At 38.8% G+C, this 12,097-nt stretch overlaps 1 protein-coding gene across 5 annotated transcripts in view; it reads left to right on the top strand.

Moving 5' to 3' along the window:
* Positions 1–12,097, top strand: part of SHANK2 (SH3 and multiple ankyrin repeat domains 2) — a 359,601-nt gene that overhangs the window by 312,389 nt on the left and 35,115 nt on the right. For 2 of the 5 annotated variants that reach the window (XM_057408747.1, XM_057408749.1), the window contains 3 exons: positions 4,331–4,466; positions 6,792–6,872; positions 9,951–9,971. In XM_057408747.1, the coding sequence (XP_057264730.1) occupies positions 4,331–4,466; positions 6,792–6,872; positions 9,951–9,971 (238 nt within the window). Of the gene's footprint in view, positions 1–4,330; positions 4,467–6,791; positions 6,873–7,237; positions 7,247–9,950; positions 9,972–12,097 lie in introns of all 5 variants that reach the window. The other 3 variants (XM_057408748.1, XM_057408746.1, XM_057408750.1) reach the window with 2 other exon arrangements.

Genomic DNA, 12,097 nt, shown 5'->3' with positions numbered 1-12,097 from the left:
GTCTGGATTGAGCAGCTGCGTGTACCTCCACTTATGGCTGCAAACAGGTCCATCCATATCTCCTCCAAATACTGACCAATCACGGAATCATAGAATCAGCTGGGTTGGAAAAGACCTTTAAGATCATCAAGTCCAACCAAGACCCACTAAACCATGTCACTGAGGGCCTCATCTACACAATGTGTGAACACTTGCAGGGACGGTGACTGCAGCCCTGCCCTGGGCAGCCTGTTCCAATGCCTGAGCACCCTCTGGGGAAGGAATTGTTCCTCAGCTCCATCTAAACCTGCCCTGGTGCAGCTTGAGGCCGTTTCCTCTTGTCCCATCCCTTGTTCCTTGGGAGCAGAGCCCAGCCCCTCCTGGCTCCATCCTCCTGTCAGGCAGTTGTAGGCAGCGATCAGGTCCCCCCTGAGCCTTCTCTTCTCCAGACTGAACCCCCCAGGTCCCTCAGCCCTTCCCTATCACACTTGGGCTCCAGGCCATGCACCAGCTCCATTGCAATTCTCTGGCCCCGCTCCAGCACCTCAATGTCTCTCTTGCACTGAGGGGCCTAGAACTGATGCATAGTGTTGCTCTGCCTTTCTCTCGTGCCACCTGCCATTAGGTGTAAGCTGACTTGCAGTGGTGTGATCCTGTGGGGTGAAGGCTGGGGAGCAACTGCCTCTTGCCTGTGGCCTTGGCTCTGTGCATGGTCACTCGATCCTTTCCACCCAGTGGTTCACGCCAGGTAATGTTGCATGAGGTACATCAAAAACAGTGGTATAAGCCTTGTGTCTGATAATACTTCAAGTTATTGACATGCAACACATTGCACACTACTAGCAAATTATTTTATATGAAAAAATTGTCTACTATGGATTTTTCTCATTTCTCTCCAGTTGCTCTTAAGTCATCACTCTCCTGCCTTGTAAATTGTACTGCTCTAAAAAAGCCCGTGTACCTTGATCATACAAGGTAGAAAAAGTGCTGAGACATAGAGATGAAAAAATCTTGATCTTCACCAAAGTATTCTTCCTTTTAAACGCTTCAAGAACATTTCATGCCTGCCCAAAGTGAAAGCTCAGCCTGAGATAGCTCAGGCTTCCAGCTGAGGCTAATTTTTCAAGGCATTGAGTCTGGAATAATTGTATTATTTCATGAATTATTTCTCAGTAGCTTCCATCCCACTGCCCAGTTTTAACCAAATGATGCTAAAATGTGAATTTCAAGCATATAAAGTCCTGAGACTTTTCCTGAGAGTTGGGAATGGATAGAAGAGATTTATTGAAAGTGTTGGCTGTCCCAAGGGGCAGTTTTCCTTGCATTTGCATTATTGGCTCACCAGATGCCATTGTTGTCACATGGAACCAGCCACAGCACGTACTTATTTCTGTTCTGTATTTTCACATATGAAGGACATCGGAAAGAATGTTCTGTGCAGGGAAATTTGGGGGAAGAGTCAAAGGGAAAGAAGAACGTAAGGTTTTGCAGTGAAAGACTACAGAAAATACGATGAAAGATTGGGTTGAAGAGGAGAGAGACACAAATTTGTGCCTGCAAAGCAGCTTTGGTAGTTTGGCTGTTTGTAGAACATCCTTCTACACATTTTGCCACTAAAAGCAAAAGGATATTGTAATGTTTCAAAGAAGGCCAGATTGGACAGAGCCTTGGGTGACATGGTTTAGTGTGAGGTGTCCCTGCCCATGGCAGGGGGTTGGAACTGGGTGATCTTATGGTCCTTTGCAACCCTAACTATTCTATGATTCTATGAATGCGATTCACATTTAATATCAATTACAGTACAGTACAATTACATAGATATCTGGTTTACTGCTTGTGAAAGTTCACTGTCTTCAGCCTGTTTGTAAAGCCTGGATGAGGTTCAGTAACCGTTCCCCACTGCCAAAACTTGAGGTGGAAGCAGAGACAGTCTCACCACATTATTCACACCTGATAAAGTTTTGCTGAATAATATCAAACTAAAAATATCAAAGCAACCTGCTGGAACTCTGGTGACTTACTCCTTATACTGACCATTTCTGGAGTCATTTGGCTTAGATAGAAAATAGTGAAGAAGAAGGTCAAAAGAAATAGAGAGTTTGTCATTGAAATTGGAATTGAGAATTCCAATGTTGTGGCTTTTTAATCATGCTGTAGTTTTACTCACTGAAGTGCTAAAGGGTAGATGAGGTCCTGCTCTGCTGAATTCCTGATTCTTTTGTTATCAAATATTTCTGTAAGCTCTGGCTTAAATAATCTTCACATCTTCCATCAATATTTTTATCTTTACAATAGAAATCTTTTGGGTCCCAGCTTTTGTAACACTCCTTTTAAACAAAGCTGCTAGAAACAGTCATTTACAGGTGCTGTTTCTGAAGCAGCTTTAAAAAAACATGTCATATATATTTGCTCTTGCTCTAAATGTTAAATATCACTGCACATAGGGATGTGAACAGATGGCATGCTGCAGAAGCTGTTGATCATTGTACACATTTATCACTTTACACTAGCGTACATGTGTTTGATTAATCTTAACTTCTGATTTATTTGGAGGTCTCTATTTTTGACAGCAGTTGGGATTATATTGTAATCCACACTGGCTTCCAGTGGCTTAAAATTTAGATCCAGTAAAGATAGAGTAGATGCCTCCTGTAGTTCTTAATTACATAAACTTTTTTGCTGTGGAATAGGATTACCTGGTTTAGGTCTTGACACTGGAAGGAATCGGGAAGTAAATGGATAATTCCATTTGCTAAAATGTTTTAGGCAGATAAAATTTACATGCCATTGGCCCAGCTAAATAAATACCGGATCTTGGGATTAAATGCCAGATGCCAAGAATATGTAAAATAGAACAGCAAGAGTCTTATTCAAATCAATATTCTTTTATATCCCCAACCTACAGAATGGGAGAACTTCATATTTGCCTGCTCAGCAGGTCTGGGTGTTCAGCATGTGTTACACCTACATCACTGCACATGAAACTCAGAAAGCATCTCAAGCTTGTAGCCATCGCACACAGACATACTTTGAGACTTCTGACTGCAGCATTGTGTTTAAATCTGGTTTACCAAGATGTTATTTCAGCATAATGCATTTTGTCTCAGCTAAAGCCTGAAAAAAGACAAGGTTTTCTTTTGCTACAATGGATGGGAAAATGATTTTGAGTTGAAATGGTTCTGCTTGTGCTTGTTCTGCTGAATGGCAATAATATTTAATGAGAGAATTTGCTCTAAACTGCAAATTATTCCGTGTGTGAGATGCCCAGCCTGTCAGAACAAATAGAGGAGCCTAAAAACACTTTATTTGGAAAATGACTGTTCATTTTGGAAGGCACTGAGCAATCTCAGTGAAATATAACTGAGTCAGTTGAATTTTGGAGAGACATCAACTTCCCAGCATGGATTCTGGCAGCATCTTTTCTTCACTCATTCCATTCCTCAATATCTTTTATGCTCAAACAGCACATGCAGCACTTATATGCAGCTGTCATTCAGATTTCAGATAGCTTTCAGTGACTTCTTCTAGATTGAATGAATAAATCAATTACTTTTATCCATGCTTATACACAGGTTTTATGCCTGTGCTTTCTTCTATGTCCATTAATATTATGGAAAGACATATAGAGCAGAAAATGATGATGCAGCACTAGGAATTACCCAGAGAATATGTATTTTCAGATTGAATGTTGCAGTGCAGTTTAATTGGCATGACTGCAATAGCCGGTCGGGGCTTCACACACTTAACTCTGTTAAGACTGGTTTGCACTGCTGTGGCCCTCCTGCCTTTGCTTGCAGGACATTAGATCCTTCCAGAAACTTCCAGAAGGAAAATGCTGGGAGATGAGGAGAGCGCATATAATAAAAGAGTGTCTCTTAAACATGAGTTTACTTCAGGAGTGAAAAATCTTTGTTTCCAGATGATCTGTAAAGTAAAAGTTTTTAATTTCTCATTGGTTATGTTAGAGAGCATAGAATGCATTTAAATGTTTGTGGATAATAGAATCATGAATTACTGTCATGTAAGAAAATGGTTTTAGTGTATGAAATGCAGAGTTGTAGCACATGAATTGCTGGGAATAAAACACATAAAGGGAAAGATTTGGTTGACCTTTTTTCATTAACTTCTCTTAAAACATGGCAATTATAAGGAAATTAGGTGCATATTTCATGAAGATCTAGCTTTGTTTTTCTGTTTTCATGTGCTGTTTCTTAAATATGTATTTTTATTAGAAGACAATTAGGAATTAGAAGTTCTCCATCATCCTGTCCTTTCCACCTTCTGTTTCTCAAACTGAAAGAACTGATGTTTTCTGCATGTTCATCTGAAAGGCTGTTCTCTTTCTTTGCAGGTTAACAATGAGAACGTGGTGAAAGTTGGCCACAGGCAGGTGGTGAACATGATTCGACAAGGGGGCAATCACCTAGTTCTTAAGGTTGTCACAGTAACCAGGAATCTTGATCCAGATGACACAGCTAGAAAGAAAGGTACATTTTCCTGTTTTCCTAATGGAGTCTTTTTGGTCTTGCTCCACAGAAAACAGAGCATGGACATGAAATTACTGGTTTATAAATCCTGATTTATGGACTTCACTGTTAAAATTTGAAATAATCTTCTATTTAATTTAGAGCAATTTAATTCTGTTGACTTATGCATTAATATATGACAAAAAGGGTAATATTCCCTTTTCATGCTGGCCATAAAATTTCATCTTTATGGATCTTCATACATTCATATGTTTGAAGATCTTGTAGTAAACCTCCTTGCAGTAGTGAGAGACAAAAACGCAGAAAGAACAGATTGTCTTTTTATGTTTTAATTCTAAACTGAATTACCCTTAAAATCATTGAGAACTACTGATTTGCAAAACACACATTTTAGAAGGGACCTTTGTAAGAATAAGAAAAGTAAGAAATACGTTTTCTTAGTAAGGTTTAATGGAGATTATGGGTTAACCTATATCATAAGGTTGAGCTAATCCCTTAGGAATTTCAGTGTGTTTCCCACCCACTCACCCCCCAGAAAAACCCCACCGAAACTTCACCAAAAGACAAAAAGAAAAAGGATTTTGCACTATTTCCTTCACCTTAGATACCCCTGAGTTTTTTCAGGTAACAGCTACTGTGGGAAGTCATTAGGCCCTCATAATTATCATTAAACAGAAAAGATTGCTGCTGCTAACTAGTGTTCAGTACAGCAACAGCACATTTGTGAAGATTCCTCTTCCTCCCACCAGTTTCTGAAATTGCCGCTCACAGCCACTTGGCTCTTCAGCAGAGGGTGGGCTCCAAACTGCCACCCGAGGGCTGCCTCTTTGTCCTGACTGAAACTTTGGCTACACTGTGAGTGTTCTTGCCATCTGCTTATTAAAATTAAAGCCCATTTGGGGGAAAAAAGGGCATGGTCCTGTGTTATTTTTAGTTTGATGGAATTACTATTCCCGCATTTTTTAGTTTGATAGAATTACTATTCACACATTTTAAAGAAACCTTCCACCTCTGCCTTTTGGGATGTGTCACACTGGCCTGCAAGAAAAGTGCTGTTGTACATAATCCAAAGGGAAGTTGCTTCTGTAAAAACAAACCCAGATCTTTAATCTTTCCAGAGCCTTCTACTGATAATGTATCATTTGCCAAAAAGCCTTCACTCTTTAATTTTGTCCCTTTTTGATGCCTTTCTTGTTACCTGCAATTGCCCTTGTACCTCAGGAATGTGGAAGGATTTTCTTGCTGTCACTCTCCTTTATGGGGAGGCCGGTGGCAGATACCAAATCCCATTTAACAATCCCAAATTCCATTTAACAATCCAGTGCTTTGTGCAGTTTTCCTCACAGATTTGCTGTCACTTCTCTTGTTGGGCAAGGGCAGATCTCGAACTGGAGTTAATATGTGCAGTACCCACACAGCCTCAAATCTGGCCCTGAACCTGAGCTATAGTTTTGCTTTCTTGTGACATACTGTCATTCAGGGCTCTGTAAGAAGGTGATAGAGCTTAACAGGGAAAAGGTGATGCTGACACAGAGGACAGGAGAACATTTTCTCCTTCTTTCCTTCATCACTCGTGCCCTCAAACTGATTTGCCACCTCTTGTCAAAATAGTGTAGCCTGATGTATGCTATTGACCAAAACACTTAAGACTTCTGAGTTTTTCATGAGGCCTTTCTGTTTATTGGAAACCCTACCAACACTGGCATAATATGTTTCTGATGTTAAGCTCTTTTCTGACCTCCAGAAACATTTGTTATCAGGATACTAAAACGCATGCTGGATTTTAGTTTCTGTGCTAGCTGATTGCCTTGGCATTTGAAGATCTTCTTTATTCTAAGGATCACCTGTTTTCCCTAGTCTCACTGTAACTATTAAGATAAATTTCAATCTTCTTTCTTGTATTTCTCAGCTTTAAGAGTTTCTTCAAAGATGAAATGAGTCTGGCAGAGATTGCCTGGTCTCCAGGAGATTTTTAGCTATGTATTTCTTAAGAGGGGCACAACTGCTGGGAGGCACTTTCTCTAGAAAGTCTTTTTTCCTACTTTAAAATAGAAGTGCACAGTTCTTTAGCTTTAAATGTTTCTATGTATCCTGTTACATAAAAGCTTGCTGATGTGTCAAACTACCTACGCTAAAGTAGGAACAGTATAGAAATTCAGTACATGAAAAGCATCTCAGGGTTTTTTTCCTCTCTGTGTACGTATTTATTGTTGCCTTATTTAATGTAGCATATTCTTTTAAATGAATATAAACCTGTGTATTTGAATATAGTGCTTTAGAGATGTGGATTTACTTACACTGTATATCCTTCTGTTTAATGCAAAGCCCCACCGCCTCCTAAGCGAGCTCCAACCACTGCACTGACCTTGCGGTCTAAGTCAATGACCTCAGAGCTTGAAGAGCTTGGTAAGAAAGTGTTTTTTCACAAGCATGCTGACATAATAGAAATGTAAATAAATACAAATAAATCGTGCATATATGTTAAAATGCCTATAAGGAACTGCACTGTGTACAGTATATAGAGCAGAAAAGGTTTCAAGAATGCTGCATCTTTGGAGAGTTCAACTTATGCATGATTCGCATGAAGAGTTTTTGTTTAAACTTGTGCCTTTCCTGCTACGCAAGAGAATGTCAATACATTTTTTATGCATCATCAAAGTTTGACACATCTATTAGAAAGTAATGCTGTGTCATATTTTGTTAGCTTTGCTTTCTACCTTTTCAGTTCATCTAATATTGTTTTATTTTAAATTCCTGTGGCCTCTCATTAGTGGATAAAGGTAAGCTGCCAGAAGCTGTTGTTAAAAAGCTGACAGTGTTAAAGCAGCTTCAACTTCAACTTGTTTTCGTTAGCCTCTGCTCAGAGAAAGTGCATATTATTATATCACTTTGACTTCTGTGCATGATATAAACGTAATTCTTCTCACTGTTGGTAATAAAAAAGTACTGAGTCTTTTATTTGCTAAGTTTAAGAAATGTGATTGTAGATTCCTTCGCTTGATCATCCACATTCTAGATATGCATAATCCTTTGGGAATTTTGATTTGTTTTCTAGAAGTGAGGAAAGTAATAGTGCTTTTCTGTTAGGTCATTAAAAAGTAGAATTTCTGCATCTAGGCTAATAAATATGTTATTAATGGACCATATATACAAAGAGGAAAGCCCAGTGCATATTTATATATGGCCGTGACACTAAACCAGTGTATTTAGCAAGTGATAATTGGGTAGAAAAACAAAGCATGTCCCTCATGGCAGAGTAATAAGAGTCTCTCATATAATAGAACCATTATTCCATGTAACCTTACATTGATTTAAATCCTCACATTTTATAATCACTTTTTTTTTTCTGGCATGGACTCATCTCAAGGCTAACTGTAAGGAATCAAAGCCTTGTGGCCACTTTTTCTCCCCTTGGAAGTTAATGTTTTCTGGGGCAGATGGACCCCATCCATCTTTTAGCGAGTCAAGTCACATAGCTGCAGTGGAAGTTCTTACCAAGAAAGGGGTGCTGAAGTGGTTACTGTCTTCTCTGTGGTATAACAACCAAATGAAGACCAAAATGGAACACTCGAATATGTAGCTCCAAGATCTCAGGAAATTTGGGGTTTCCATGCCAGGAAGTTTAAGAACTTGACCAGAGGTTTCAGCTGTTTGTGAATGCTCCATAATTTTTCTTCCAGGATTAAAATATAAACTATTATTTCTGGAGCCACTTTTGGGGTCTGGATGTTTTGATTTGTTTTCCTTGCATGGAGTGCTAAGAAGTTGTAAAACTTTGCTGGCTTATCAGCAAATTTTCCCAAGGGGCAGAAATACTTGGACACTGATTTACCCCTTCAATCACTTTGGATATTCTTCTATTTCTCTTACTTTTCAGTCTCACATAGTAGATACTGTTCTTAAGGCAGAGAGAGGAAGCACTCTTTTCTAGAGGAAAGTAGCTTATTGATTGTAACATCAGCTCTGCAGTGATGACCATCAGATTTTAGCTTTCTCACCCCCTGTTCAGGTTATAGTACTTGATCTGCTGTTCTCATCGGCTGACAGAAAGCACAGCAGCTCTTGTGGCTAGCAACCATGGAACATACTTGAATCTTTAAGCACCTTTCCCTTCTATATCTTTATCCAGATGGGGCAGATATTAGTGGCAAGACTTCACTATTCTGAGGGATAGTCCTGAACCATGTTTCACAAGTGTATGTCCCCTAGTAAAACTGTAGTGACATTAGAGCATGGCAGAAATTTGTCTTCTTCCTGAACAAGCCTGTAAATACCAGTTGTGTGATACTCTGAACATTTGCCACTCTAGCAAACAATATGACTACTGTTATAAATAACATCTGTGGTCTACCTATTTTAATATTGGTCCTGTTAGCAGAAGGAACAAGAATCCTTAAATTGCACAACAACCAACCAAGCTTCCAAAGAGAAAATGTTCTCACTATCATCAGTTAAAAGTTGTCTTCTGACATAAAACACAGATTGTATGTGTGTATTTATATATAATTTATATATCTTTATTTGTATCTGTGTATATATTGGACATCTGTATGAGCTATGAGAACACCCACATTTTATATACCATTAAAGTATCTAATGAACAAGCATTTGTTTCATAACATATATGTGCAGCCTAAATAGGAAGCATGTAGAGATGAACACTGTGGATGTTCTCATCACTATTTATGTGTAATCCTTTTTCTGAACTAAAGAAGCTCATGGTCTCAATAGCGTCTTGTGGCAGAGAATTCCACAGGCTAATAATGTGCTGTGTACAAATGTATTTCCTTTTTATTGGTTTTAAATGTGATTCCTTTAGTTTTAGTGAATGTCACCTGTTGCATAGGAGAAGAAACAGATAAATAGTATTTCCACATTTGTTTTCCCTCAGAGTCTGTTTTTTTACCAAAGCTAAATAACATCTTTTTCTAAATATATATAGATAGATAGATCTTGCATTCTCTACAGTTACTTCCTTTGCCTGGCTCTGAACTCTACTTACAGTTTTATTGACACCGATTTAGCCACTCCGTGCTCCATAATACTGAGCAGACCATCTCAGTTGTTCTCTTTCAAATGAGTTAATCCAAAATGTGGCAGATAACGTGTGCTCCTGATTCCTTTCCACATCAGTGTGCATGAAAATCCCCTGTTATCGTAGTTGGAAAGCCTTGGTAGCAATAAGTTGCCCCACGTACTGTTTTTAATAAACCTTTTAGGAAACAATATGTACATGTGTCCCTAATACCTGCAGGAGAGCAATTTCATATAGCTAAGGTATAAACCCTGATGAACTGTGCTTTTGCCAAGCTGTTTATCTGTCTGCTGTGGTTTGATAGAGACATGCGTAGCAGAAGCTAGCAGGGAGAGACTGACTTCTTAGATGGAAGAAAAATGTTTATGCTCAAAATAACAGACAAGGATTTAGCATATAAAAATTACCTTCAGAATTGATTCACAGTTCATTCCCTTTCTATTTCCAAGCTTCAGTACGGAAGAAGAAGGGTAAGGGGAAGCATTTTGTCTCTTGTTTAACCTGTTTCTCACCTTTCCATAGTGAAGGATAATAACATAATGTAAATGTTGGCATATAGTCCAGTTTATTTTATGGTGTCAAATGTACATTAATTATTCTATATGTTTTTTAGTTACTTAGTTAATAAATTGCAAACACACTAAGAACTCAAACAGAAGACTACATTTGAAAATAGTCCCCACATTTCTTACTTTTGTCTCCTTTCCTTCATCTTGCCTTTTTTTCCTTCTTTGTATCCAGCTCTTTTCCAAACCCTTCCATATCATCACCCACAGTTACTGTGCTACCTGGCAGCCTCAGAGTATCCGTGGCCAGTAACGTATCCTCAGTGTAGTCCTACGTTAGTGATTTCACTTGTCTCTTTAATGGCCAAATGTTACTCCCATAACCACACTGTCTCTGTCTAAGAAAATAGGGATCTTGCACACAACACTGGCATTTTTTGACCTGGAGAAATGCTGCTCTGCACTATTTTTTCAGTATAACATCTTCCACGCTGTCCCGTATGCATGGAGTGCCCTTCCTGAACTGATTCATAAGGCCACATCCTTCTCCTTGAAATCTCTCCTAAGACCCACTTCCCCTACGATCCCTATTAAGCAATCATCTAAGTAATGATGGCTAGGCAGAGGGGCAGGTAGAAATAGTGGTGCTACCTGGATAGCTTTTCTAAATGTAAATGTATATACATGTATGCAGAGTTTGTTTGTGTTGAACTGTATTTTTCCATGCTCCTGTATGTCATTTTGCTCTCCTAGATTGTGAGCTCTCCTGAGCAGGGCTGTGTCATTTCCACGTTTTCATGGTGTCCAACCCAAGGAAGGGTCTAAAACCTCCCCGAGCCCCTGGGTGATAGCTGGTAAAACAGTCTGCAGTCTTCAACAAAGTTAAGTGTCATGGAAGGGAAAGCTAGGCTGTAGGCAGTGGCTTCTCTCAACAGGGAAGCTTTTGCTTTTTAACACTAAATGGGACAAAAATCAGGATTACTTTTTTCTTTCCTGACCTGCTTTCAGGTCACTAACAAAGGTTCCAGGAAGTGATATTTGCCATTCTTCAATCAGAGAATGTGCCAGAATAAATCCCATTGCTGCTGGTATTTTTCTGAAAAATGTATTTTGGCAGCATGTAAAAAATCATTACGTTCTTGTTGGAGAGTTTTCCTTCAATGGAAAATTCAGTTTTCTGGGTCATAGATGAGGGAGGCATTAAGATGAAAATAATGGCTTTTGTGCTTCTGTTTGACTGGTTTTGTTGGTTGTCTTCTGAGAGGGTTCACGGCTGCTTGGGAAGATAGGAAGAGGGAAAGACATAGGCTGTGTTTTTTTTATGTTCAGATAGAAGATAGGAAGTTTGTGTCTGAAGATCCAAGTAATAACCTGTCTGGGTTCACAACATTATGGCATGGGCAGTATAAGCATATGACTGCAGTCACATAGTGGGAGTTACTAAAACGTAACCTGCATTTCATCCGTGCCACTGATGTTCTGCTTACAGTGGTTGCCTGAGCTGGAGAAACAGCATCCAACTTCAAACTGTATGTTTGGAGGGATGCGTTTTCAATAGGGAAACTGCTTCTGGATTCTGTGGGATAGTGGGGAGGGATAAGAGGTGTTCTTTTTTCTTTTGTGTCTTGTACATTCACAGGAATTGTTGGATAAGTACATTATAGCAACATGTAAACTAACAGTTGTAGCAGCAGTTTTTTGGAGGCAGTACGTAAAATACAGTTCCAGGTAATGTGGAGTGAGCCTGTTAATACTGAACAGCAACCAAAATATTCATGCAGCAAATTAAAAAGAAGATTTGATAATACTCAAAAAACCTTAAAAGAAAAATTTCAGGTCATAGTTTTCCTCATCACTGCAGAAAATACTATTTTCAAAATTAATATTTTAAAATAATAGATTTAACTTCTCATAGGAAAGTTTATGTGGCTTTCTAAGGGAGTTTCCTTCAGTTTGTTTTTTCAACTTGTTTATCATTAACTTCTTGTGGATGGAGAATGTTAAAATTAGTTGGTACTTAAGGAACACATTCATAAACTAAGCTCTGTAAATGTCTAGGTACATAATTTACAAGTTTCATTCTCTTAAGG

The sequence above is a fragment of the Pezoporus wallicus genome, unplaced genomic scaffold (genome assembly GCF_028554395.1).
Source record: "Pezoporus wallicus isolate ANWC-B61680 ecotype Strahan unplaced genomic scaffold, APGP_CSIRO_Pwel_v1 contig_6382, whole genome shotgun sequence".
NCBI lineage: Eukaryota > Metazoa > Chordata > Aves > Psittaciformes > Psittacidae > Pezoporus > Pezoporus wallicus.
This window is presented reverse-complemented; position numbering and strand designations above follow the sequence as displayed.